Below are 25243 nucleotides of genomic sequence, written 5' to 3'. Positions count from 1 at the left end.
TTTGAGCTGAAGTGGTCTTCTCACGTATTTTACCTTCAGAAGACCTCTTTTTGTGCATTTGAATGCTCCATGATTTTAATTTCGCTCTTAGTTTGGAGATGTGGCAAGTTTAGGGTTCTTTCTCAGCATCATATGGGCCTAATTTTGTGTATGATTTTTGAGTATTTTTCATAGCACCGGGAATCTACCCATGTTGGTACCCAAAAAAAAAAACCATGTCTGTGAAAGATATAGACACATTTCCTTATAAAATGTAGCTTATAGAATTCTTGCCAAATTATTAGTGAATCATGTGAAGCCCTTGTTAAGAAACCTCATTTGCCCCAGGCATGCTGCTTCAATGGCTGATTGTAATATTTATTAGGTGCTTTCTAGATTAATGGGCTTTCCTAGAATGTGGATCCAATGGATCATGACCTGCATATCAACTCCCACCATCGCAGCTTTTTATTAATAGGAAGCCTAATCATTGGTTTAAAGGTAAGTGTGTGGCATTAGGCAAGGGGACCCCTCATGATCCTAATTATTTAATTTATGTTCTCAAGTTCTTAATAATGTCCACAATAGAGTGGGGTGGTTGCATAGACTAACAAGGATTTAGTATCACCCTGATGGATCTAAAATTTGTCGCATATCATATGTTGATGATGTGTTCATGATTACTAAAGCTTCTCTTGATTATTGTGTTGCTAATAGGAATGTGTTTGCCAACTACTGGGATCCCACTTACCAAATGGTTAATACTGATAAGTCTATCATTACTTTCCCAAGTGAATGCATCCTAAATTGCAAAGACCAGTGGCCCATAGTTTACACATTCAGATAGGTCAGTGGCCTTTCATGAATCTTGGGGTTCAAATTGCTGGTATTCAGCTACCTATGGGTAGTAATTACTTCTTGATAAAAATTAAGCCAAGTTCGGCGGTTGCAAAGGAGAAAAATTCCTAGAAATGCTTCTTAGTGCTGGAGAAATATTAAAAATATTTCCCAGGCAGTCAACAAATCAAAGGTAGATTAGGGCCCTGCATCTTCATCCCACTTTATTATGGATTACATTTCTCCCATTGCAAAAAATTAATTTCTTGACAATGTTTATTGGAATATGCATGCCATTACTAGTTTGCAATTTTCTCTCTATATTCCTTGTTTTGTTCTTTGTTTTTTTGAGTAAAGGTGACAATAGTCGCCATCATTTCATTGATTTAATGAAGTGATACAAAAGGGAAGAAAAACAAAGTGAATTCGGGAGTTTTAGGCCTCCCAAAGAGTAGGCCTAGAACTTTCTGGGAGGATTTGGGCAGTACAAAGTAGTTTTCAATTGCAAATTCTAGCCATCCACATAACATTTTCTGCATTGCAATCCGAGCTTCACATTGCACGCTCTCTATACATTGGGCCAAGTTTATCTGATTATAGTGTCCAGGTACAGTTTTCGAGGCGCCGGCTCAACAGACTTTCAATTCTTTTTCTTTATTCTTCTTTTGATGAATATCCTTGATTCTTTCTGTGCATACTAAGTAACAACATGCCGTAAGAAAAACGATTCAGAGATGTTGAGTTTCAGCACACATCCGTGGGATCTTCTTCCGATCAGTCCCTGCCGTCCCAGCAGCCTGACGAGCCCCAGCAACAAGAGTTCCATACTCAGCACGAGTCACAGTCTGAGCACGTGTCACCTACTGACTGTCCAGACATGGATGACGTGCATATCCAGGGTAATTTAATTTACATTTTATATATTAATTTTTCTTACAATCTAATTATATTAAATCATTTGCTTTTAATGTTTTAATTAATGGATATTTTATTTTATTTTTATAAATGGACTAGGAAGAGTGAGGAAGACACGAGGACCCACTCGAACACGGGACGTGTGGAATCTACATGAGGATGAGAAGATCGTGGTCCATTGCAATGAACTGGGGCAGCCTATTAAGAGGGCTGCAAGCATTTTATCGACTTTTCTAGAATCGGTTGCACGGAAGGGTCAATTGTGTCCGCTCAACTAGACAAAATAGAATGAAATGCTTCCTTTGTATAAGATTGAGCTTCTTAAAATTATTGAGGTAAAGAATTGAATTTACTTACTATCACAATTTTATTTTTTGATTTAACATTATTATAACAGTCTTTAATTACTTTGGTATAGCGTAAGTTTTTGTTTCTTAAAGAGAGCCATGAGTTGGTGCTGAAGTCCGTCAACCGCAAGTGAAAAGAATATAGGGCCAAGTTAAAGGCGGACTGGAAGTACGATGGTATGACAGAAGAGGAGGTTGCCCATGTTTGTCCTCCTAATGTAATCCCTCATCAGTGGAGGGAGCTTGTCCACTACTGGTTTTCCGAAAAAGTTCAGGTTGTGTATATTTTTTCAATACCTTAGATCATATTTACTAATAATATATATTACAAATTTATACATTAAATATATTATATTGTTTATTTTTTGGGGGGAAAGACATATTCCAACATTGGCAGAGCTGCACAAGCCTCTCAGACTGTTCCTCATACTTCAGGCTCGATGAGTTATACTAGGCGTAGAGCTGAATTCGTAAGTTTTTTTGAAATTCATTGAAACTATTTTTAACTATTCTATCATACAGCATGTATCAAGATAACTAGGTTACCAATATACTTTTTGTTGTAGATGGATGATAATGGGAGGGAGCCTGGTAAGGTGGAGTTTTATAAGATGACTCACACCCACCGAGATGACAGTTTTGTTTGGGAGGAGTCGAGAGATATAGTTGTATGTAATCATCTTTGAATCTTTCAATGATATTATTATTAGTTCTATTATTGGCATACATTAATATGATCTTTTCTTTTGAGAGATATAGGACAGGGCAACAATTCTTATTTCAGAGCGCGTCGGAGAGTCATCATCATCCGACGCGACCAGCCAAGTCGAAGCTCAAGTGCTCGCTGAATTATTGGGCCCAGAGCGTTATAGTCGAGTAAGGGGTTATGGCGTTGGTGTTACCCCAACTCAGTTGCCTGCAGTAGGCATGTATACAAGAAATGCTGGAGAAGGTAGTAGCAATGCAAAAGTTAGTAGACTTCAGGCAACAATTGAAGATATAAAAGATCGCCATCAGATAGAGTTGGCAGAGCTGAAGCAGAATCAACAAACTTTGCAGTCTCAGCTTGAGCATATTTCATCTATGTTACAGCAATTTCTCCCTCCTCAGGTAAATAACTCTATGTATTTGATGACTTTACATAATTATCACTTATTTTGCATGAGTAATGATTTTCATATTCCTAACTTCTAAAGTTTCTTTTTTTATTGTAGATTCCTGATACTTCAACAGCTCATAGAGATGATGATTGTGCTGAATCTGGTTCCTGATATTTTTTAGACTGTTATCTAAGGAGTTTTATATGTATTTTTCTTATATTTTTTAAAATACATTATAATTCTAAACTTATTATGTAAATTTAATCATATATGACAATATGAATGTTTCGAATTATCTGAATGTTTATCTTGATGTAAATGTAATGCAGCTTCATATTGCTATAATATGTTTCTTAATATGCATTTGTTTTTTTTTTTAAAAAAAAAATACCACTCCCGACGCTTTAAAGTGTCGTTAAAAACCTTTGGCACGGGCTGGCACGCTTTCGCCGACACTTTTAATGCATCGGCAAAACAACGTACGCCGACGCTTCAGTAAGCATTGGTAAAGCCTTGGTTTTGCCGACGCTTTCTTTTTGCGTCAGCAAAAACTTTTTCCACTCAGGTATTGCCGACGCTTTTGCGACGCTTTCTGTAGCGTCAGTTGGGTTTTCACCGACGCTAATAAGCGTCCGTAGAAGCTATAAAAAATGCCGAAAATAACTAGTTTTTTTTATAGTGCTCCGAGTCTTTTAAAGAAATAAATAAAAAAAAAATTCCTCACTGCTTTTATAGTGACTAGGTTATAAGAACTGTAAATTTGCTCATGTATGCGGCGATCAGTTTGCATGACTCTCATGGTCCTTGACCTCAACCATTTCCGTGCTCGTGATTCAAACCACTGTTTCTATCTAGTATTTCCTACATGGTTGTCTACTGGTGCATGATGTGTATCGTTTTATGGCTTATGGTAGAATTTGTGTATACGCAGTTTCATACAAAAATCTGGCTTAAAAGCAAAATCAAAATGCTCCAGTTTTTTTTTATGAATAACTGAGATCAAAACATATACTCACCTAGGACGCTCAAGATAGGTGCCGTTGCATGCATGGCTAGGAGCATTCTAATTACATCAAGAGGATCATCTTCCCATACATGAGCAAACCCATTCATTCGCCCAAGATAAGCAACCTTATCAGCCACCTGAGTCACTTCTCGCAGCTCATCCTGATATCCTGAAACTGATGCAGGAGCAACTGAGAACTATCACCAAAATTGTGGAGTGCATATTTTTGTACTCCCCACGGTCAATCCATTATCCACAAACGAAACCAGTGCTACTAGAAAAATCACCTTTTCTTCTCGTAATCAGTCATGTTTTTTTAGTGCCCTGTACAGGGGCTGCAACGTATGCATGCGAATGAATATCTTATGGATACCATTTAAAGTTGTGAACATCACATTTTCCACCTTGGGCAAAGGCCATTGTAATAATTCAGAACTTCACTCAAAATAGCTATCTAGAAGATATTTTTTTAGATTTTTTAGTCCTGTATAAGTATCCAAAATCTTTTCGGTGAATAATTGATGTGGGACTAAATACACGTTTGTACGGATTCTCACATACTCATCTCATTTAAGTCTTAATATCTTCGTCATACTAAGAGTTTAAATCTATTCAAATCTAATCATAAGCACCACGATCGACCAATGGTCAGTCTTAATGTGTCTATGTTATAGTATTTTCTAGTCTACATAAGCTATCGGCGGAGTCCGCTCTAATATTATTTATAATAATTCAGGATCTTATCCAAATGGCTAGCCAGAAGGTATCCGGCTAAACATACGCTTGCACCTATTCTTATTGGCCTTACGTGAAACACAAGCAAAGCTTGCACAAGAGACAATGCTTGTGAACGCGGTATCCGGTCGTGGGTGTGCATACATCCACAAATATAAGTGCTTTATCTCGATGAAAGTGGAATTTACTGCTTCGGAAAAGGGAGTCCCTGTGAGTAGTTGCCAACCCACCAAGATTTCTATAAGAAAAGGTGATGACTACAGAATCATTGTGCGAGACATCAAAGCCAGCAGATCGAGTGTCTTTAAAGGGAAAAAAAAATCTAGCTCTCCTTTTACCTTTTTCATCAAACAATTAATTAAACTTGGTTTCTCTATTGATCTTGGACAGATATCAGCGGGGCCTATTGATGAAAGTGAAACTCTTCAAAAACTGGATAGATATCATGCAGCCTGAGAAGTTATGATGCGATATGTACAAGAGAAATTAACCTTGAAGAGCAAGCGTGATAATTGGACACTGTTAACCAAACATTGAGAGATGAAGACGTGAACTATTCTTGATAACTGACTTCGCAAGAGAGTTTTGTCTGCTGCATTAATTGGCGGTATAAAGGATATAATTTAGTAATTCAAAAGAGGCTCTGGAATTGCCAATATATTTGGAACGAACAAATTTATGGGGTCAATTGATAAAAAGCCACTTTGCAAGCGTGCAATTGCAAATAAAGTGCCCACTTGCTCATGCTAAACAATCTGGGAAGGTGTTCATATCAACTAATGCAATGAAAATAGCACTAGGTGCCAGCGTTTTATTTGGCCTACCCAGCACTTTGGGCTACTTATATCTCAGGCCAAAGTTACCAGAAAGAAAATCACGCTGTTGTCTTGAGTGTCTCAAATCATGGTAGGTTATTATTATTGGCGTTCAATTTCATGACATGCATAATTTATTTGCAGAGAAAGTGCATTTGATCGGCACGTGAGACTACACCGATTGATTAAATTTTTAAGCTTTAAGATTTTTACCCCCATTGCCGCTAGAATCTGTATTGAGAAGCCTAGGTCAGTCTAAGGCCCCTTTTGGAAAAGCTGTTAGTAGTAGAGCTTTTGGAAGTAGAGCTGTCTGAAGCAGAGCATTTATAAAAAGCTGTTTGCTGTTTGGTAACTATATTTTTAAAGTGCTGCGGCACTTTAACATGTATTTGGTAAACAAATTGAGAAAGTATTTTTGTGTGACAAAATGACCATAAAGGACATTACCAGTATTATACAACAGAGCATAATAAAATATAATACGTATTAATACATAAATATATGATATAATATAATATTAATGTAATGTAATATAATATTATTATAATATAGTACTATAACATTATGTATTATAGAATAATAATTTAATATAATATTAAATTATTTAACATAACATATCAATGTATTATGATATAATATTATATTTATAGTATAATACAATAATAAATATATAAAATATTATAATTATTAGTGTAAATTAATTTTTCATCCTTCTAATGACCATTTATCTCTCTAACAAATTTTCTAACTAGGTGATAAAATTGGTTAAATAATTACTAATATTTTTATTTATTTATTTATTTATATCAGATTATTTGCCACTCACTCATTATTTTTTATTTATTTATTTATTTATTATTTTATTTCATTGAAATATAGAAGGGTCGCCGGCCATGGGTGGTGGCCGGCATGGTGGCTGCCACCGTGGGCAGCCACGAGCTCCCAAAACAAAAAAAAAGAAAAAAAAAGAAGAGGAAGAAGGAACAAAAGCGGCGACGTTGAGAGGAAGAAGAAGATAGAGAGGGAGAGGGAGAGGATGGGTGAGAGAGGAAGAGGTGGGATGAGGATTTTGGAGGAAAAAATGAGATTTAAATGGGGGTATTTTGGTCCAAAAAATAGCTTCCCAACTAAGCTGAAAATAGCATTTTCGGAAAGCTTCAAATTGAAGTTTCTCCAAAGCTGTTTTCAGCTTCCCGCAAAAGCTGAAATAGCTTTCCAAAAATTTTACCAAACACCATTTTTTATCTAAAAGTAATTTTGGAGGACCAGAAAGTGCTTTCTGACCCTCCAAAAGCTCCCCCAAACAGGGCCTAAGCCTGGTGAAGAGATAAGATTGGTAAGCCATGCTTTGAGCTTGGAAGTTGGGCTGAAGAACTAATTAAAAAAAGTTGATGGCAACTGAATTTAAGCTCGGACAAAATGTTTCACCAGACATCATCTTGCCAATCTAAAAATAAAAAGAAAAATTCACTTGTTGGATAATTTCTGCTGCTTAAATCAGCTGGATTTTAAGAAAATAGTAACAATATTAAGAGTGATTGAGTTTTGAGGAAGAAAATATGTGAAAAAAAAAATATACTGGGAGGCCTCCCATCACTTTCTTATGGAACGGGGTGGCTTTAATTGCTCGGCAATAATTTCCACACATGGAGGACACTAATTGCTCCAATTCCATCTTTAATAGGCATTAATTGCCTTTAAATAGGTTTGAAACGGAGACACGTGGCTCTTCCTTATTCATCAATTGGATCAAATGGGTCCTTCAACCAATAACAAGGTAAAGTTGACTTTGGCCGATACAGAGGTTAGGTCGTCGTCAGTCGATACCAAGGTCAAGTTGACAAATATACATCGCATCGAACCTTATATGTTATTTCTTGATTTAGAATAACAAATAGAAACGGTCCATTTTAGATGAAAACACCATGTTTAGATACTGATAATCAAAACTGAGTTGTCAAGTTAGGTAGTTAGGCTATTCTAGTTGCATCAGACTATAAAGTTGGTTGGATCGGATTTAGTAGACTCCAGGGGATGGTTGCTTGTAATGGAACAACGTGGGTCCACAAACAAACTCACTCTAGATATCTGGTTAGATTGATTTCAAAAATGGTCCAGAAAATAAAAATTTGGCACAAAGTAATTTTGATATAGCAATAGCGAGTTCATCTCAGCAAACTAAACTCCTGCTACCACCGAGATGATAGCATGGTTGGAATGAGGCTAAAATTCTACCGAAGTGGCCCAGATTCGAAACACGCGGGCATCGATTAAATGCGGGGAACTGTAACATCGTCAACTGGAGCTGGAGTTGGGACATTCGGGGCTACCATAGGCTCCTTTCCTTTATTTTTACTCTTCGATGCATTCGTTATTACAGGTAGTTCCTACAAAGGATCGGACTAATGACGTATGCTACTAGTCAGGCTCATCAAATGTTGGTTTGTCCGATGGAGTTGCAATTTGGTCTGCCAGTACTTAGGTGATGTTAGTGTGACGTGCTCACACGTGAAAGAGGCCGTCACATTAGTGAGGCTCCTCCGCGGATGGAGAGGATATGAGTAAAACTTGTCCGCCCGTATTGAATATTCTCCAGTGAGGAGGAGACCTAGTGGGGTTGCTATGCGGGCAAGATTCTTCTCACCACCCCCCGCCCCCGCCCCGCCCCGCCCCGCCTGCCCTTTTCCGAAGAAAAAAAAAAAGAAAAAAAGAAAAAAGAGACTAAACTCCTGCTCAGTCCACTTACACTAAATCAAACGGGTTCTTAATGTACTTTGGCACCACCAGAACAAGCTAGCACGATCCTAGATCCGACCAGCTTGACCTGTGTTGACTATTGACCTATTTGACTAAGTAGCGGTAATCACACTCAGCGGTGTTTGAACCCCACCAAAGAAAGCGAAAGCAGCGCCCCCGTCGCCCCGTGGCCAGAGTCCAAGACCCAGGGGCGGGAATACATTGAAAATGGTTTCCGCAAAGACTGACGCCGTCATACCTTCGTGCCGGCCAACAAACAAAACGACCCACCAGATTCACTTCTCGTTTGTATCGACCAGACCTACTACTCGTTTAATCTTCACCACTAGAATCGAATAAATTTACATCCATACCATGCATGCCCCACTAAACTCCATCGAAACCAGAAAGCATAAATAGTGGCAATATCGCAAATTCAGTAGAAAATAAGTCTCACCTTTTTCGCATTTGAAGCTTCAAAACGCCCCCGTTTTTTCCCGGTGGAGTCGTTGGGTCGGCCGTTGCGACTCAGCGAGTCTACTTAACGCCGTCAAGAAAACAAAAGGGGAAAAAGATGAGTGAGTAAAAGAAAAGCTCCTGTTTTCTCGAAGAAGATCTAAACCCTCTCGCTGCCGTTAACCGGCCAAAACCTTCTCCTTCTCTCCTTAGCCCTAAGCTCTGCCGACGGAGCTCTCCACCGACTACTATAAATACCAGCCGGCGCGAGCCGAGTCCAGGACGTAGAAAGAGACGAAGAGAAGAAAGAAAGGAGCAAGAGAGGAAAGAACCCATCAAGCCCGGAGATTTCGCACGACTCCAAGAAAAACCCCAGCATTCTCCACCTTGCTAGGGTTTCCGCGTTCCGAACCCGGGAGCTGCCCGAAATTGGCGAAATCTCGCGTTTCCGCCGGCAAAGGAAGACAGGTGATGATCTCTGCGCAAATTTTTGTCTTGATTCGGTCTTGTTTGTGGTTTTGATTCGGGTATTTTTTGTGGTTTTGATCTGCGGTTGGATCAAGATTCGGTTCGATCCAGCTGCTGCGCTGATCCGTGCCTCAGTTGGTTGCGGATCCGTGAATGGCAGTTCTAGGAGGATTATTTTTTTGTAGTTTTGGGTTAATTGAGAGATTGATCCCTGATTGCTATGAGAATTCGAATCCAGGGGGTTCAGCATTGCTTTGAAGATGTTCGCATTCGGTGGATTTTTTAGGTCTAACCGTTTCTTAAGGAGATTGCCTTCTCCTGAGGCTATAGAATTCATGGCGTCGTCGACCTGGTAGTTCTACAGTACATCTTGAAGTGGAGAGCAAGGCAAGATACGGCATGGGCAACGAAAATCTTGAGGCCGAGGCGGGTAAGGGAATCTTTCTTCTTACTTTTGCCCCATTTCTTCTGTTTTCTTCTAGCCGTCTTCTTGATTTTTAACTGGAACCTGGTTGTAATCAAAATTACTTATTTTATTTATTTTGTATTATATTTAGCCAAGAAGCGATCGGATGTGGTAGTGTGGCTGAACAGCTTGTTCCCAGACTTAAATATGACTAAGGAAGCCTCAGAAGAGGACCTGAGAGCACGGTTATTTGATGGCACTGTTCTATGTCGCATTCTGAACAGGCTGAATCCCAGTTTACTGGTACTAATTGAATCTTTGGCAACTCATTGCTCTTCCAAAAGTGGTCATAATTCTAAAAAGAAATTTTCGTCCTGGTGTAGTATGATTCTGGCCTACATATATTATAATCTGAACTTTTATTACAGAGTCCACGAGGGGTTTATGTTTCCTCGGAGCAGCGGCTGACTGATGTCAAGAAGTTTCTTTTGGCTATGGACGAAATGGGACTGCCAAGTTTCAAAGTTATGGACCTGGAGCAGGTAATCTTGTACTCACTAGAAAACTAAGATTTGAAGCACCAAGATCATGTATCATGTTCATCGTTCTTGATGCACTTATAAATATCTAAATCCTACCTAATAAACTTAAAAAAAAAACTCAAGATGTGTACAGTCTTGCGTTCACTGCACATCTGTATCAATGTAACACCAATTTACTTCCTTTTTAACTCACTTGTTCATGGTTATGCTACCCCTTGTGGGTTCAGGGATCTATCTCTGCAGTTGTGGAGTGTCTTCTGTACCTTAGGGATCACATAAATTCTGAACCTGGAGAAGATGGTATTCATGACATGGGCAAGCCTGGAAGCCAGTTGAGGAAGAGATGGAGACTTCCAGAAGGTGATTGGGCAGCTGCTTTTGAAAACCGTATTCAATGTGGCCAAAATTCTAAGGTTTTTGGAGAGGGGGGGAGGAACTTTGCAGAAACAAACTTGCAGCATGTTTGGGAAAGCCCTGTTATATCAGGTAGTTTTCTTCTGTTTTTACCATTTTTTTTCTCCTTTCTTTTGCCAGGTAATGAAATCAATTTGTTCTATTCGAGGATCTCTGATCTTGTTACTTTATAGAGGGATTGTTGCTGCTAATAACTTGTCTCTGAATGTTAACAATAATATTTCATACTTTGTTAGTTTTTCTTGACCAATAATTTTTGATAGCTTGTAAACATTATGTCATGATGAATATTTGTTCATCTCTATTATGCTTTAGCTCTACCATATCGCTCTGAAACAGTTTTAACTCTATCCCTTGGGTTATGAAAAAGGGGTTTAACATTAATTTACTTTATTTATTTGGGTAGATCCATCAGCTGCATTGTCACATCAGGTCAGGGATAAGTTCTATGAGGTGTTTCAATTAAAACATGGGCATTATTCTGATCATTCCGCTCGTAAGATTTCAGAAATGATGAAATCGAACAGTTTAGAAGTAAGTGCTTTCGTTTTTAGCCTTGAAATCTCTTCAGTTCTATTATGCTATTAATTTCTCTTTGAGCTATTTATGTTCATCCTTTCTTGGTTGCAGAATGCCCCAACCCTGTCACTTTTTAGTGTCATCAATGGGATTCTTGATGAAAGCATTGATAGGAAGAATGGGGAAACACCTCATGTATGTTAATTAGAGGGCAAGCTGCTGGTTTACACTAAAAATACATTTTATTTTCTAATTTTGAACTTTTGATCTGTACTTTCCTGCTTCAAACTGTTGGTTGCTCTTGAAGATTGTATGCTCTTTTCCTCTGCATTGTTTTTTCTTCTTTGTGTAACATTATATTTATTCCCTTTCCCCAGCGTGTAGCATTAATATTAAGAAAAGTTGTGCAAGAGATTGAACGGCGTGTTGCAACTCAATCAGAGCATATAATAAATGTAAGATAAGATGCATCCTAAAATGTATTATGTACATTATTTAATGTTACATTTTTCTTATAGAGTTTGTCTGCAGCAAAATAATCTTATTAAGGCATGGGAGGAGAAGTATCAATCAAGAATCAGAGTGCTGGAAACACTAGCAAATGGGACAAATGAAGAAACTCTGGTGAGTAAGCAGCCGCATCCGATGGGTTGCTTTGCAACGCTAAGATAGTTCTGATGATGTGACAAAATTAATTTTGTGCTTATTGTTTCAGATTGTTATGAACCAGCTCAAGCTGATGAAGGTTCATTTCTAATCTACCCATTACCTGCTATGTTATTCATACAATTGTATTAGAATATCTTGTCTCTTAATAATTTTTTATTACTTACCATTTCATTCAATGAGTTACATGTTTCTTATCTATCTATTATCCACTCTGTTATTCATTTGATTTTTTTAGAATGTCCTAGCTCTTCATAAGTTTTAATTACTCATTATTTCATCCTATCACTAAGAATATCCAATCCCTTGAATTTCTTATAGTTCATCCGCAGCTGCAAATTACAGTTTTTTATTTATTTTTGAATATTAGACAGACATATGAGGTTGAGCCTTGATACAATGTTAAGAGTGCTTCATTGTGACATGGAGGCCATAGGTTTAAAAATGAAAGTAGCCTCTCTGCAGTGGGGTTAAGACTGCATACATCTGACCCTTTGTGGGAGCCTCGTGCACTGGCCAACTTGTACTATATAATGCAAGTGAACCTTTGATATTGCTACAGTGCATCAATTTCTTTAGTGAATCAGCTCTGCTATATAGTCTTTGGGCTCACTTGGGCATGCTCATGCACGTTTTTATGCTAAATATGAGGATGTGAGGAATTCCACTTATGTAACTGGACACCTTTTACTGCTTCATCCAAGTTATCCTGCTTTTTGAAGGACAAGCAATGATCATGGGGATACTGTTTTGTAGGATCTGTTTGGTGGCACATAAGCTGTGTGGAAGTTAGCATAGTTGTACCATCAGCGCCACTGGCTTATTTTTCCAAGTCTAGTTGCCTCTGTGAACACCTATATTTGTACTAGAATTTTAGGAAATACTTGGCCAAGAATTTTTATATTCCGTAGTTTGAAAATTAAAAGTGAAATGTTCCATGCATGATCATGATCAAACTTGATCATTCACGACCATAGGTTGCTAGATTTTCTGAGTGCTAATTTAGGAAGCCCTAAAATGCATGTTGTTTCTGTTTCTGATTTTATCTGATATCAACACTTGTTATATAGGGCTAGAATTCATGTTACCTACTTATTTTGAGTATCCTACTTTTACAATTAAAAAGGATCTGGATATGCCTAAGATACTAAAGTTTACTTACTTTTTTTTCCTTTTTAGTAGAGCACCCATTGTTAGTTACAATGATCGGGTGAGGATTTTCCTTTTTCTGATGAATATTGACCTTTTCCATGATATGGATGGTTAGTTTCAGAGTGTTTGATGTTGGTATTATAATATGGAGTGGAAATTATGGCGTATGAATTTGAATGGTGATGAAATGGAGCTTCTAAATGTTGATGTTATGGTTTGAAGTATGGACCAAGTTATTCTGATAGCCTAGTAGGCTTTGTGGATTATCTCTACATATACTAGTACATCGACACATGCATTGTGTGTAGGAATAAAAATGTATTGTTTAAACAATTATTATTTCCATATAGGTAGGATGAAAGGATGTCTAGTACATAAAAAAATGAAAGAAAACTGAATATTAGGTCAATAGCATTTTTCAACTTGAACTTGGCTATAATTTCAATTTTTACATGTCAAAAAATAAGGACATTTTTGATGAAGAAAAAAAAAATGAAATGAAGCAACTACCAAAAAAAAAGTGACAATGAAAAGAAGGCAATTTTTATTTATTTATTTTTTTACACAAAGAAAATTTCTATAGTAAAGGAAAAAGGTAGTACATTGATTTACAATTGTTCTATGTCATATGAATTGGTTGATATTTAATTTTGTGGCAATGCTTCTTGCAAAATTAATTAAGAGAGACAGTGGAGTGGGGTTACTTCTATTAGAATTCCTTAGACCTTGTTTAAAATGAGATTTTTGTCTCATGCTCACAGTAGGTTCTCACCCTGTTTTATGAGTTCTAGGGACCTAGACTCCACGAATTGAGGTTGGATACCTCTTAACATGGAGCAGGCTTCTTGCCATACTTTCAATTTATTCTTTGAAAAAAGTTATTGACCTCTTAATATGGAGCAAGTCTTCAGCTATACTTAGAATGGAAATCAATAGTCTTCATTATAGTATGGAGTAACATTTTTGCTGGACTTCGAATAGAAGCTAATGAATTTCATTCAAATCATGGAGTTCTGGACATAAACTTGGAAGCTACCCACTCCTATTAACAGGGTGTTGTTTTCCTTTTTAAAAAAAAGACTTCTTTACTCAGAAAATACGTGAACTTTGAATAATCAAAACAAGTTGTAATTGAATAAAACTAGTTTGAGGAGAGAGATGCATGTCAGGATGATTAAATAGGTAAGGAACATAGTAGGTGACTAGGAAAGTTCTTTTAAAGAGACAGAGCGGGGAGGGAGGATAATAATGGGGGATGGGGCCTTTTGGGTGTTACACAGAGAGAAGATTACAGGATTAGTTAACATGGGCCTTCTTTTGCCCATCTTTGATCTTAGCTGGACTCTCTTTCTCTAGATAAACTAAGAAGTTGCTTAATAAAGCCTTTTGGGACTACTACATCTTGACTACTGAGATTTGTGTAGGCTAAAGGAATCCTAAATTGATGATTGTTTGGCTGTTGCCTGAGCTTGCAGCAAAGACATTCACACACTTCGTGCAACTTCAAAATTTTTCGTTATGCTGCTTCAAACAACAGGGGCAATTTGGATGCTTCACATTTTCCATTACAATATCCTATGTGGAAAGGCATTAAACTGCAGATCTCATCCATTAATAAACTGGCTGACTGACTTGAGCAATAGTAATTTGTAATGATTGGGCAACAAAGTGGAGAAAATGAGGAGTATATTAGTTTAAGCTGATTGGAGGAGCAGCATATCCACAGTTTCCTGATTTGATTAGGGGGCAACAAACTATGAATATATCCAGTCACTAAGTGGGTTATGTCCTCTAATTTTAATTATGTATTTACTTGCGATATCATGTACCTTATCTGAAGTGTGGGCATGTGACATGCAGCCTTGCAGCAGAAAAATCCTGGATTATGGTTATATGCGCTTGTTGTGTTTATTTACAGTCCTCTTCATGGCTGGGCGACTGCCAAGTACAATTATATCCACTTCTACTTAGCCTTGCCTATAGCAACTGCTTGATTTAGTAATTCGATCATAAGCCACTTATTATTTGCAGGTATTATAAATGAGTGTATACTAATTCTCCTAAATCTTGGACTTATGTAAGATGATGAAAGGTTAAGGGAAGACTACTTATGCTTAATAAGGGGGAGAGATGAAAAATTGTGCTTTCTATGCATTATTCATATTACTTATGATTCGGTTGGAGCTACTCATATTATAGAAAATGAAATAATATCCTGATAACTAGTTGGCTACAGTTCAGGAAGAAGGGAAATGATGGATTTTGATTGTCGACTGGTGGTTTGAGCACATTTACGAAGAAGAAAATAGGCTGACTGGCTACAAAAGTAGATGATAGCCTACAACTCATCTCTTGAGAATCTGAGTTTCCAGGAAATTTCTGGAGCTTGTGGCCTAAAAAAATTGTGCATTGGTGCAGTTGATCTTGTGATAATCTTTTTTCTTACCAAAAATAAAACATGTTTTATCTGGGTTGGGCTATTAGTCACTGAGGAACACCATGCATTCTGCATGCAGGATTCTCTAAAGAAGGTATTTCTATCAATGTTGCTCTGTTTTGAATTTTCTGCTGTTTACTTTGATATGCGTCCTCTTCAAATATTAAATTACATAAGTTTGGAATTTTGCCCTTCTTTTTTTTTGAAGGAATTTTAGAGGAAGAATGCTTTCCTCCCAGGTATTCTCGTGATGAATATTATTTTCAAAGAACAACCATATTAGATAAATCTACAAATCAACTAGCAGTTTGAAATTTCGCCCGATGCATGCATCGGATTATTGCCAACCTTATGATATCTTAATAGTTATTCAATAAATGATTGGATGGAACCTATACAGAAATACCTCCTTGATCCTTGAATGGTCGGTACAGGTGGGTCCTGCTTGTTGCATTAATGTTTGGTTCATATTTCATAGTAGGTTTGGATATGTATCAATTAAAGTGGCAGTTTTGGGGCAATTCTTCATGGCATTCCATGCTATCATGTTCGCTAATTTATATTCTTCCTTATTAGGATTTCTTCTTAAAAGTGATAACAATGTCGTCTCTCCTTATTTTTATGGCATGCATGTAATTGCAGATAAAGAAGTCAAAAGTCGAAGAGAAAATGAAACTTCAAGAGCACGATGTAGTTAGGCTGACGAAGGAGAATGAAAATAAAGATCAGACCGTTGCAGAACTTAAGCAGGAACTGGAGATGACAAATAAAATGTATGAACATCGTTGTCAGCAATTGGAGAGCAAGGCAAAGGAAACTAAATTGCACATAGATGAGAGGATAAAGCAGGTTGAATTCCTTCTAGCAGAGTCAAAGAAGAAGATAAAAGAACTTGAGTCAGCTTCCGAATCAACACTTCAAAACTGGAGCAAGAAGGAACACATCTTCCAGAATTTCATAGGTTTTCAACTTCAGTCAGTGCAGGTTTGTTATGCTCAGTCTTGTCATTAGTTGCTGCTATCGTTGTAGTTAAATTGAGAAATTTAGCTTGGTCAGGATTTGAGAAGGGCGTCACATTCTATCAAACATCAAGTCATGAATTCTCAAAGAAGATGGTGGGAAGAAATATCAAACATGGGTAAGCATTCACAGATTTTTTCCCCCACTTGAAAAAGAAACAGATTGTGCAGATTTTAGTATATTTTTTTAGCCGGTTTTGAACTTTTGATGACTCTGTGGATATGTTGGTCCTTGTGATATGCAGGGCTAAAGCTGAAAGTATTAGTAGATGCTGCTGAAAATTATCATACAATTCTTGCAGAAAATCAGAGACTGTACAATGAGGTTCAGGAATTGAAAGGTATCTATTTGGTACACAAAACCAACCTATTATGTAGGTAGTTTTTTTTATTGCTATCATCTTCACATTTTCTGACTTTGATTTGGTTTGACAATCTTTGTTAGGAAACATCAGAGTATATTGTCGCATTAGGCCATTCCTTCCTGGTCAAAATAAAAGGTCAACAACCATAGATTTCATTGGTGAGAACGGTGAGCTTCTTATTGCAAATCCCTCCAAACAAGGCAAAGATGGGCATCGAATGTTCAAGTTTAACAAGGTCTACAGTCCAGCCGCTACTCAAGGTTTAGCTTTTGTAGCTGAGACCTTTTTAATGCTATTTGCTGAATTTCTTTCCAAAGTTGCACTTACTTATTTATCAGTTTCACATATTAAAGATGAATTTTGTAGTAACTGAGATAAGAATAGAAGTTTATAAATATAAGATGCATTTTTCATTTTTGTAGTTCCTGCATCACACTTGTTTGATTTTGACAGCTGAAGTGTTCTTGGACATTCAACCCCTAATACGGTCAGTTCTTGATGGCTACAATGTGTGCATCTTTGCATATGGTCAAACTGGTTCGGGGAAAACCTACACCATGGTATGAATATTTTTTTTCCTCATCATCCACTACTTGTTACTGTCAATTTAACTCAAATGTATTGTTTCTGATGGAAATATGCTTATTTATACTATTGTCTTGTTTCTTCAAAATTCTGTCTTTGCTTAAGACTGGACCTAATTCAGTGTCAAAAGAGTATTGGGGGGTCAACTATCGAGCTCTGAATGACCTTTTTGACATCTCCCGGAATAGGAGAAGCACTTTTTCATATGAAGTAGGAGTTCAGATGGTTGAAATATACAACGAACAAGTGCGTGATCTCCTCTCAAATGATGGTTCACAAAAGAGATATCCTTCCATGTGTATCTTTTTATTTATCTTTTGCTTTCCAAACCTTTTATTATTTCTTATGAAAATTATTCAAGATTCTTTTTGTGGCATAATTTCTGAATATATTGGGAATATTGATGTGCAATTAATGAAAAGAAATCCCCATTATTTTTGTAAAGAAAACATCACGGGACAAGATGTCACACATTTCATAGTGTTAATGTTGAGATACCTGTTGCCATCAGAGTATTCCTTATGTTAGTCTGCACATGGAAAATTGTCATTTTACTTGTGAGAATGTCTTCACTTTAACTTGCGCACACTTGGGATCTGGAGTACTTCCCAACCCAATGGACTTGCAGTTCCAGAAGCAAGCATGCTCTCTGTAAAATCAACATCGGATGTCCTGGAGTTGATGCAAATTGGACAAGCTAATAGGGCTGTGGGTTCAACTGCTTTGAATGAAAGAAGTAGCCGGTCTCACAGGTCTTCCTTTTTGAATCATTCTTATGCATGTGCTATTTCAGAAAAAAAAAATGTTCTAGCTTCTTTTACAATTACTCTGTGCTGCAGTGTTCTGACCGTTCATGTTCGAGGTGTGGAATTAAAGACCGGATCAACTTTGCGGGGTTGTCTTCATTTGATAGATCTTGCTGGAAGTGAGAGAGTGGAACGCTCTGAAGCAACTGGAGACAGGCTCAAGGAAGCAATGCATATTAACAAATCTCTTTCTGCACTAGGAGATGTCATATTTGCTTTAGCTCAAAAAAGTCCTCATGTTCCATATAGAAACAGCAAACTTACGCAAGTCCTTCAAAGTTCCTTAGGTATCAGCTGTTTTATTTGTTTCAACTCAAAGTTCCTTAGGCATCAGCTGTTTTATTTGTTTCAACCATGGACACTACAATAGATTGAGTTATTAGCATGTCTAATTACTAGCAGAGGTCCTGAATTATATACCAAACTAAATTTGATTCCATATTCCCTTGTACTGCAGGTGGACAAGCTAAGACACTCATGTTTGTGCAGATAAATCCAGATGTTGAATCATTTTCAGAGACTATAAGTACCCTGAAGTTTGCTGAAAGGGTATCTGGAGTCGAGTTAGGTGCTGCGCGGAGCAACAAAGAGGGCAAGGATGTGAAAGATTTAATGGAACAGGTTATTTTACTCGATTTCTCCTATTTACTTTTCTATGGGGATTGTCTTCTTTTTTCATAACAATCAGTTTCTATGAAGGTACACAGAACCAACCTGAACTGCTCTGTTCAGGGCGTACTGACCGAACCAGGTTGAGGTTCAGGGGTTTTGCTCGGTGAAGGGTCAGAACTGGGCCAAACCAGCATGAACTTAGTGGGACTGCCTGGTTCTGCTTGGTTTGGAGCGGTTTAGGGTGTTTCGGGTCCCTTATCCTTTTTCTTTCACCTTTTTATTATTCTTTCTTTCCTTTTTTCCTTCCTTCCGTTCTTTCTTTTTCCTCTCCCTTCCTTCACTTCTTTCACTTTTCATCTTCTTTCCTTCCTTCCTTTCTTTTCTTCTCCCGTTCTTCCTTTCTCTCCTTTTCTTCTTCTTTCCTTAATTTCTTTCCTTCTTTTCTTCTTTCCTTTTTTTCTTTCCTTTCCTTCTTCTTTTCTTAATTTCCTTATTTGTTTTTTCTTCTTCTTCACTTCCTTTCTTTCTTTCCTTTTCTTCTTCTTTTTCCCTTCTTTTCTTTCTTTCCTTCCCTTATTTGTTTTTTCTTCTTCTTCCCCCTTCCCTTCTTTCTTTTCTTTTCTTTTTCTTCACTTCTTTTCTTTCTTTCCTTTTCTTCTTCTTTTTTCCTTCTTTTCTTTCTTTCCTTTTCTTTTTCTTTCCTTCCTTTCTTTCCTTTTTCTTCTTCCTTCTCCTCATAAATCATAATGATTTAAATTCATCGTATGCCCTGATTGATATATAAGGATAATGTTACAACTTTGAGCATCTAAAGATGTATCAATAAATGCAACATTGTTGGACTTGAATGTTCCAAACTACTGCTGATGTTTCACTATTGATTTTTTATTAGACAAATTGTTATATTAAACTCTCTAGCTTATCTGTATGCTGTGCTTTCACATGGTTTTAGCTCTAATGTTATTATTTTTCTTTGTTCCATTGCATTTCTTTGACGGTCAATGGTTGTAGCTTGAAAATGTTACTGAGGAGATATCACGGGCTAGTGCTGTATGAGTCTTTTGAGACAATGTCTAAGGAAAAGCTCGGAACTTTTAAAATTTAATGATTTTCTTGACATTTATTAGCATGGTTGATCACGTAGTCTAATAGTTAATAAAGTATTACTTTTAGGTTGTTCCTAGAAGTTTTTGTTACCAGCTACCTATAATTGTGGTTTGAATATTATAGGCATATGTTACCATAAAGCGTTCCTTAGAATTTCTAATTACTGCTAATAGCCTAATACCGTTCAAATTTCAAATTTTTAAAATGTCCAAACTTGCTAATTGGAATTTTTTATGTACAAGCGTCGTTTGGATACTACAGGTGTATAATACCATAAAGTGCTCCATAGAATTTGTAATAACAGCTTGTGTTGTCCAAATTTCAAAATTTTAAAATGTCTAAATTTGCTAATAGAAATATATTAAGTACTCGAACATCCATAAAACCTTAATTGTGTACTTTGAACAGTAATTAAGGCTTAATTTGGTACTTTAAAAGTACACTATAGTACTTTTAAACATCCATCAATGTTAAAATAATCCTAAAAATAAAAAAAATGAAAAAACAAAAAGAATCCAAAAAATGCTGTACTGATAGCATTACACATTTGCCTACCGAGTGTGTTGTATGGTAGCGATCAGGTACTCGTACAGTAGCTGGTTCTGAAACTGTCGACCTTGGTTTCTGTGGTAGTAGTTAGGAGTATTTCTCTACATAGGAGTCTCTCTCTCTCTCTCTCTCTATAAAAAAAAGACGGAACTCTCCAACTCACCTAAACCATGTTATATACATCCTTGATACTTCTTTTTAAAGTATGTGCAATAGTGAGTATGCCATGTTACAAAAGCAACAAAGTCCCCCTAGGAGGACGCATCCCTAAGTCAAGAAAAATATAGTTTACTTTTAAAGTGGAAAGTAGGAAAATGTGTATGGAGATGGTTGGTAGTCAAACAACCTCCATGCTAAGATTTGATCTATACATCACTTAAACTTATTTAAATATCTATATTTTCTTGAGATAAGCAGGGATTAAATATCACATATTGTGCTCCTGGGCTGGCATGGTGCATGTACCATGCCATGCTGGCACAGCAATTGGTATGGGTTGACATGAAACGGTGCAGAAGTATTTAAAAGTTTCATGATCGGTCATTTAAACTCTATTCCCCCCAACATAAATGAATTTTAATTGCTTCATGCTAGTGTACAGGCAATTTAAAAAATAATAGACAATTTTTACTAAATATTAGAAATCTAGGAACACAAAATGATCATCAATATGCCTATGCTTATTGAGGCTTCACATGGGCATCACGTAGTTGCAAATAATTTGGTCAAAAATGTCACATTAGACAACTCCTTGTACACCCTGATGCGTAACAACACAAATTGCTTAAAATCATGATCCATAGACATTAATGATGCATAGGAGTGTTGCACTTATTGCCAATTCTCAAGGAGTTCATTTCTGATAGTATTGTTGAAGTCTTACATAGATCTTACCTTGTCCAATTTGTAGATCAAGACTTTTAGACCCTTAAAAAAGGAAGAGGAGCTTAAAAAAAAAAATAGAATCTTTCCATGTTATCTCAAATAGAAACAATAATAAGAGTACTTGGAATGATTGAACACAGGTTTAAATTGGTATAGCATGATATGAGCTTGTACTGTATCTGTTGGTCTGCATTGGTGCATCTCTCTCTGATCCTTGTAGGTAAATTAGCTATTTGCATACAGGATAATTGTAAACCTTAATATGCATCTGAAGTCATCCTTTCTCATGCTGACATTTTTCATAAAAAAAGTTCGACTTTTTGGACAGTGAAATGAGTAAATAGGGTTCTTAAATATTTTATTTATGTACATTGTAGATCCATTTGGTTCATTATGTTTGATCATTCAGGTGGCATATCTTAAAGACACAATAGCAAGAAAAGATGAGGAAATTGAACAGTTGCAGCTGCTCAAAGATCTTAGAACACGGTCCAATGCAAATAGTGAGAGATATGGCAATAACTTATTATGTCACTCTTCTTCCACTCCTGGCATTCTGTCGCTAGGTGGGACCGACCAACAGGGTCAGCGATTGTCAGGTATAAGGCCGGTGAAACTTAATCTTAGAGCTACTTCATGTTCTGATAACTTCTAGAATTCAGTGATAAGTATTCTGATCAGAATGGAAGTGATAAAGGTCAGAATCTTCCTGCTTATGTTGATCTTTTGGGCTCTGGTGAGGCAGATTCAGAAGAAAGATTAAGTGACATATCTGATGGTGGTCTATCAATGGGAGCAGAAATCGACTGTTCTATAAACTCTGCCATCGAGTCAACTCTATTCCCTGAGGTGGGCAAACCAGCAGAGGTCAAAACAGAGAAGATGTACGTTCATTTTCTTAGGATAAGGACAAGACTCTAGTAATTTATATGATTCATTCAAGTGGTAATTTACCACCTCAGCTTAATGGTTAAAATCACAAGTCTCAACATATTTGGTATCTATTTTTTCTTTGGGATCTTTTCATGTATAACTCCAAAAGTGCTTGTTTATTTACAACCCTTCAAAAAGTTTGAAACCTGTATATATGTCCATTTCAAAATCTATAAATCTTGCATATGCACCTGCAAATCTGAAGCTCATTTATGTGCATTAGCAATTAGATGATTTCCTTCAAAGAAAGAGCAACGTTACCATATTATTTTGCCCTTTCATCCATATGAGGATTTTGCATAGGTACTATTCAAACAGGCCGAATTTCTTATTTAGTTGCCGGAAAAAAAAACATGTATGCCTGTTGGTAAAACATTTTCAATTTGCCCAACAAAATTTTCAAAAAAACTAGATATACTAAAAGACAAATTAGACCTTTGTAGGGAGTAGGGACATCCATGCACTTTCGGCTTTTTGAAGGTAAATGCATACTTTTTTTTTTGTGTGCGTCTATGTTTTGGGAGGGGTTGGATTTATGCAAAGATCCCCTTTTCAAATTTTTAAATCTATATAATTTTTTTTGATTTTGAGTCCAAATATTTTATATTTGCCCTTTGATCTTCTATAACTGTTCTCTTGTAGGTTCCCTCTGCTTCTGTTTTCTTTTCTCCTACTTGTTACTGTCTATTTCTTAATAAATGTTATGACTCTTCATGGTGAATATGGTTAGAAATTAGGGTCTGACTACAACAACTTGATTCCTTGTCTTCATGCATAAGGATAATCTATTACCTAGTAGAAAAGATTTTAAGGTCATCACAAACAAACATCCCTTTTCTTTTGTGTAAAATGTCTTGGGGCCTTCTAATGGCAAAAAAAAAAAAATCATTTGTCTGAAGATGAGGAGGCTTGTTTAGGTTTGAGCACATATATAATTTCCTCATCCCTTCTTTCTGATTCCTTTATGTACAGTAGACACCATTATCAATGAAGGATTGAATTATGATCAAAGCATGCTACTGAAATAGTTGCCTGTATCAGAATTGGTTACACTTTTTTTTTGATGTTGAGATGCATTTATCAACATGTAATTTGTATTCATACATTATTCTTGCTAAATGCAGTCATAAAGTCCCATCACGAATACCAAGATCACTTCCAATGAAGGGTGGACAAGCAACAATGTCACAATCAAAATTGAAGGATCCTTCAAAGTCTCCAAGTATGTATTTTCATCTTTAATGTATCTTTCTTCTGCAACCTGAAATTGTCTTGGTTAGGAACTCAATTATTGTGTGCAGTAAGAATAGATTGTTTGTTTTTTTGATATTAAGAGTAAGAATAGATTCGTTAATCGTATCTGGTGAGTCTGTACAACTAAACAATATAAAGAGCTCATATTTATACCACATATTTATCTATTTTTTCAGCACAGTTAATTCTCCATATTTGAGTTGCCACCTGGTCAACATTTTAAGCCTGATCCTCTTGAATTAAGATTTCCTCAACAAACCACTGAGCACTTGCCCGGATGGTGTCACCCCTTGCCACTTGCACAAGAGGGCGGCAGGGGACTTGGAGGGTTCGATTCCAATTGGAGTCAGCCCTCAATGGGTGGGGTGGGTAGGTAGAACATGAGGATTTGCCCCTGGATCTCACCAAGAGAAAGGAAGAAAAAGAACACAGATTTCCTCAGCAAATCCTACAACCACAAATCATTCTACTACATGATTAATACACTACTTTAAACACTTTTTGCAACTTCTCATGCAAAAGAAATTGGTTTGCCTTTTAAATGAAGAGAAGTTGTAAAATTATTAACTGTGGTTTTAATTGATGAAGTACAACAATCGTTGATAATTAGAAAGGGCTATAAGTGGTTTTTGATTGAAGATCAGCACAGCTCCAGTTTACTTGACATCCTCATAGGAATCTATTAACATATTCTTACTTGCATTATATTATGAAATGCTACATTGGCATATGATAATGCTTTCTTATTTCCCTAGGTACCAAGAAAGCCACAACCAGCCAGGCAACAGCATCATTGGCTATGCTGCCAAAACATCTGCTCTAGAGCAAGATCTTTTGCTATAACTTGTTTTTTGTAATACTAGAGTTTCATTAAATTTACAGTGCTGTAGCTAAAGCAGACGTCAACAGCGACCCTGACGTGTTTTAGTTATAGCTCAGAAATTTGCCATGCCTAGTAGCAACTGCACTGGTGGAAGCATGTAATATATGTAAATCATCACTATTTATTAATCAGTTATAACCTGTGGGCATCTCTTCCTGTTTTAGCAAAATAGGATGCTGGCATGTTGCAGACTTGTTGGAGAAGCTACATGAAGCAATTTTGGCAATTACATATTGCATAACATTGCCAATTAATCTTTTCAACAAGATTTGTGTTTCCCAGAAAACATTATTGGCATATGAGCTTATCGGAGGAAAAAGAGAAGCTTATCGCTATTACTACTATTATTATTGTTATGGTTGTTATTGTTATTGTTATTATTATCATATTTTTTTTTTGTCTGTTAGTGTTAGTGGTAGTGGTAGAAGAAGTGGCAGTGGTATTTTGGTGGGGTGGGTTGGTTTGGGAGAGGGGTGGTTTTTCCTTGGAACAGAAGATGTCTTGTTGCAAGTTCAAGGGAAAAGGGTTTTGCTATGGTGTTTCTTCGCTATGGTCCAAACCTAATGTGTGCTGTTGAGCCGAAGTAGATAATTGGACGGCCAGAAATTACCGGCAAGTTATACGAAGATTAAAAAAAAAAGATTTTAATGTGGTGCTTCTTCTCTGCCGTACGAATGTAACGTTTATCAGTGAACTGAACTGGATGACCGAATGA

General features: G+C 36.8%; 1 protein-coding gene across 1 annotated transcript; it reads left to right on the top strand.

The window, feature by feature from the left end:
• The first annotated feature begins 9081 nt into the window (after positions 1-9081).
• On the top strand, positions 9082-24697 carry LOC103717843 (kinesin-like protein KIN-14C). The gene is made up of 23 exons (XM_008806378.4): positions 9082-9394; positions 9633-9824; positions 9952-10103; positions 10229-10342; positions 10570-10828; positions 11163-11290; positions 11387-11470; positions 11653-11730; positions 11807-11899; positions 11991-12020; positions 16173-16514; positions 16587-16668; positions 16795-16890; positions 16995-17174; positions 17368-17474; positions 17605-17783; positions 18087-18251; positions 18339-18592; positions 18763-18926; positions 21868-22057; positions 22204-22342; positions 23516-23613; positions 24401-24697. Exons 2-23 carry the CDS (start codon positions 9794-9796, stop codon positions 24466-24468), a joined length of 3033 nt encoding a protein of 1010 aa, XP_008804600.2. The 5' UTR covers positions 9082-9394; positions 9633-9793; the 3' UTR covers positions 24469-24697.
• Positions 24698-25243: the final 546 nt, after the last annotated feature.

This window comes from Phoenix dactylifera, chromosome 4 (genome assembly GCF_009389715.1).
Source record: "Phoenix dactylifera cultivar Barhee BC4 chromosome 4, palm_55x_up_171113_PBpolish2nd_filt_p, whole genome shotgun sequence".
NCBI classification, from domain to species: domain Eukaryota; kingdom Viridiplantae; phylum Streptophyta; class Magnoliopsida; order Arecales; family Arecaceae; genus Phoenix; species Phoenix dactylifera.
The sequence above is the reverse complement of the archived record's forward strand: the minus strand, read 5'-3'. Positions and strand labels throughout refer to the sequence as shown.

What these genes read in the sequence shown, in the direction of transcription:
- LOC103717843 (XM_008806378.4), top strand. Translation starts at nt 9,794, where the DNA reads ATGGGCAACGAAAATCTTGAGGCCGAGGCGG. An exon ending in AAGTTATGGACCTGGAGCAG is followed by an intron (nt 10,343 to 10,569) that starts GTAATCTTGTAC and finishes TTGTGGGTTCAG; the next exon opens with GGATCTATCTCTGCAGTTGT. An exon ending in AATCAGAGCATATAATAAAT is followed by an intron (nt 11,731 to 11,806) that starts GTAAGATAAGAT and finishes GTTTGTCTGCAG; the next exon opens with CAAAATAATCTTATTAAGGC.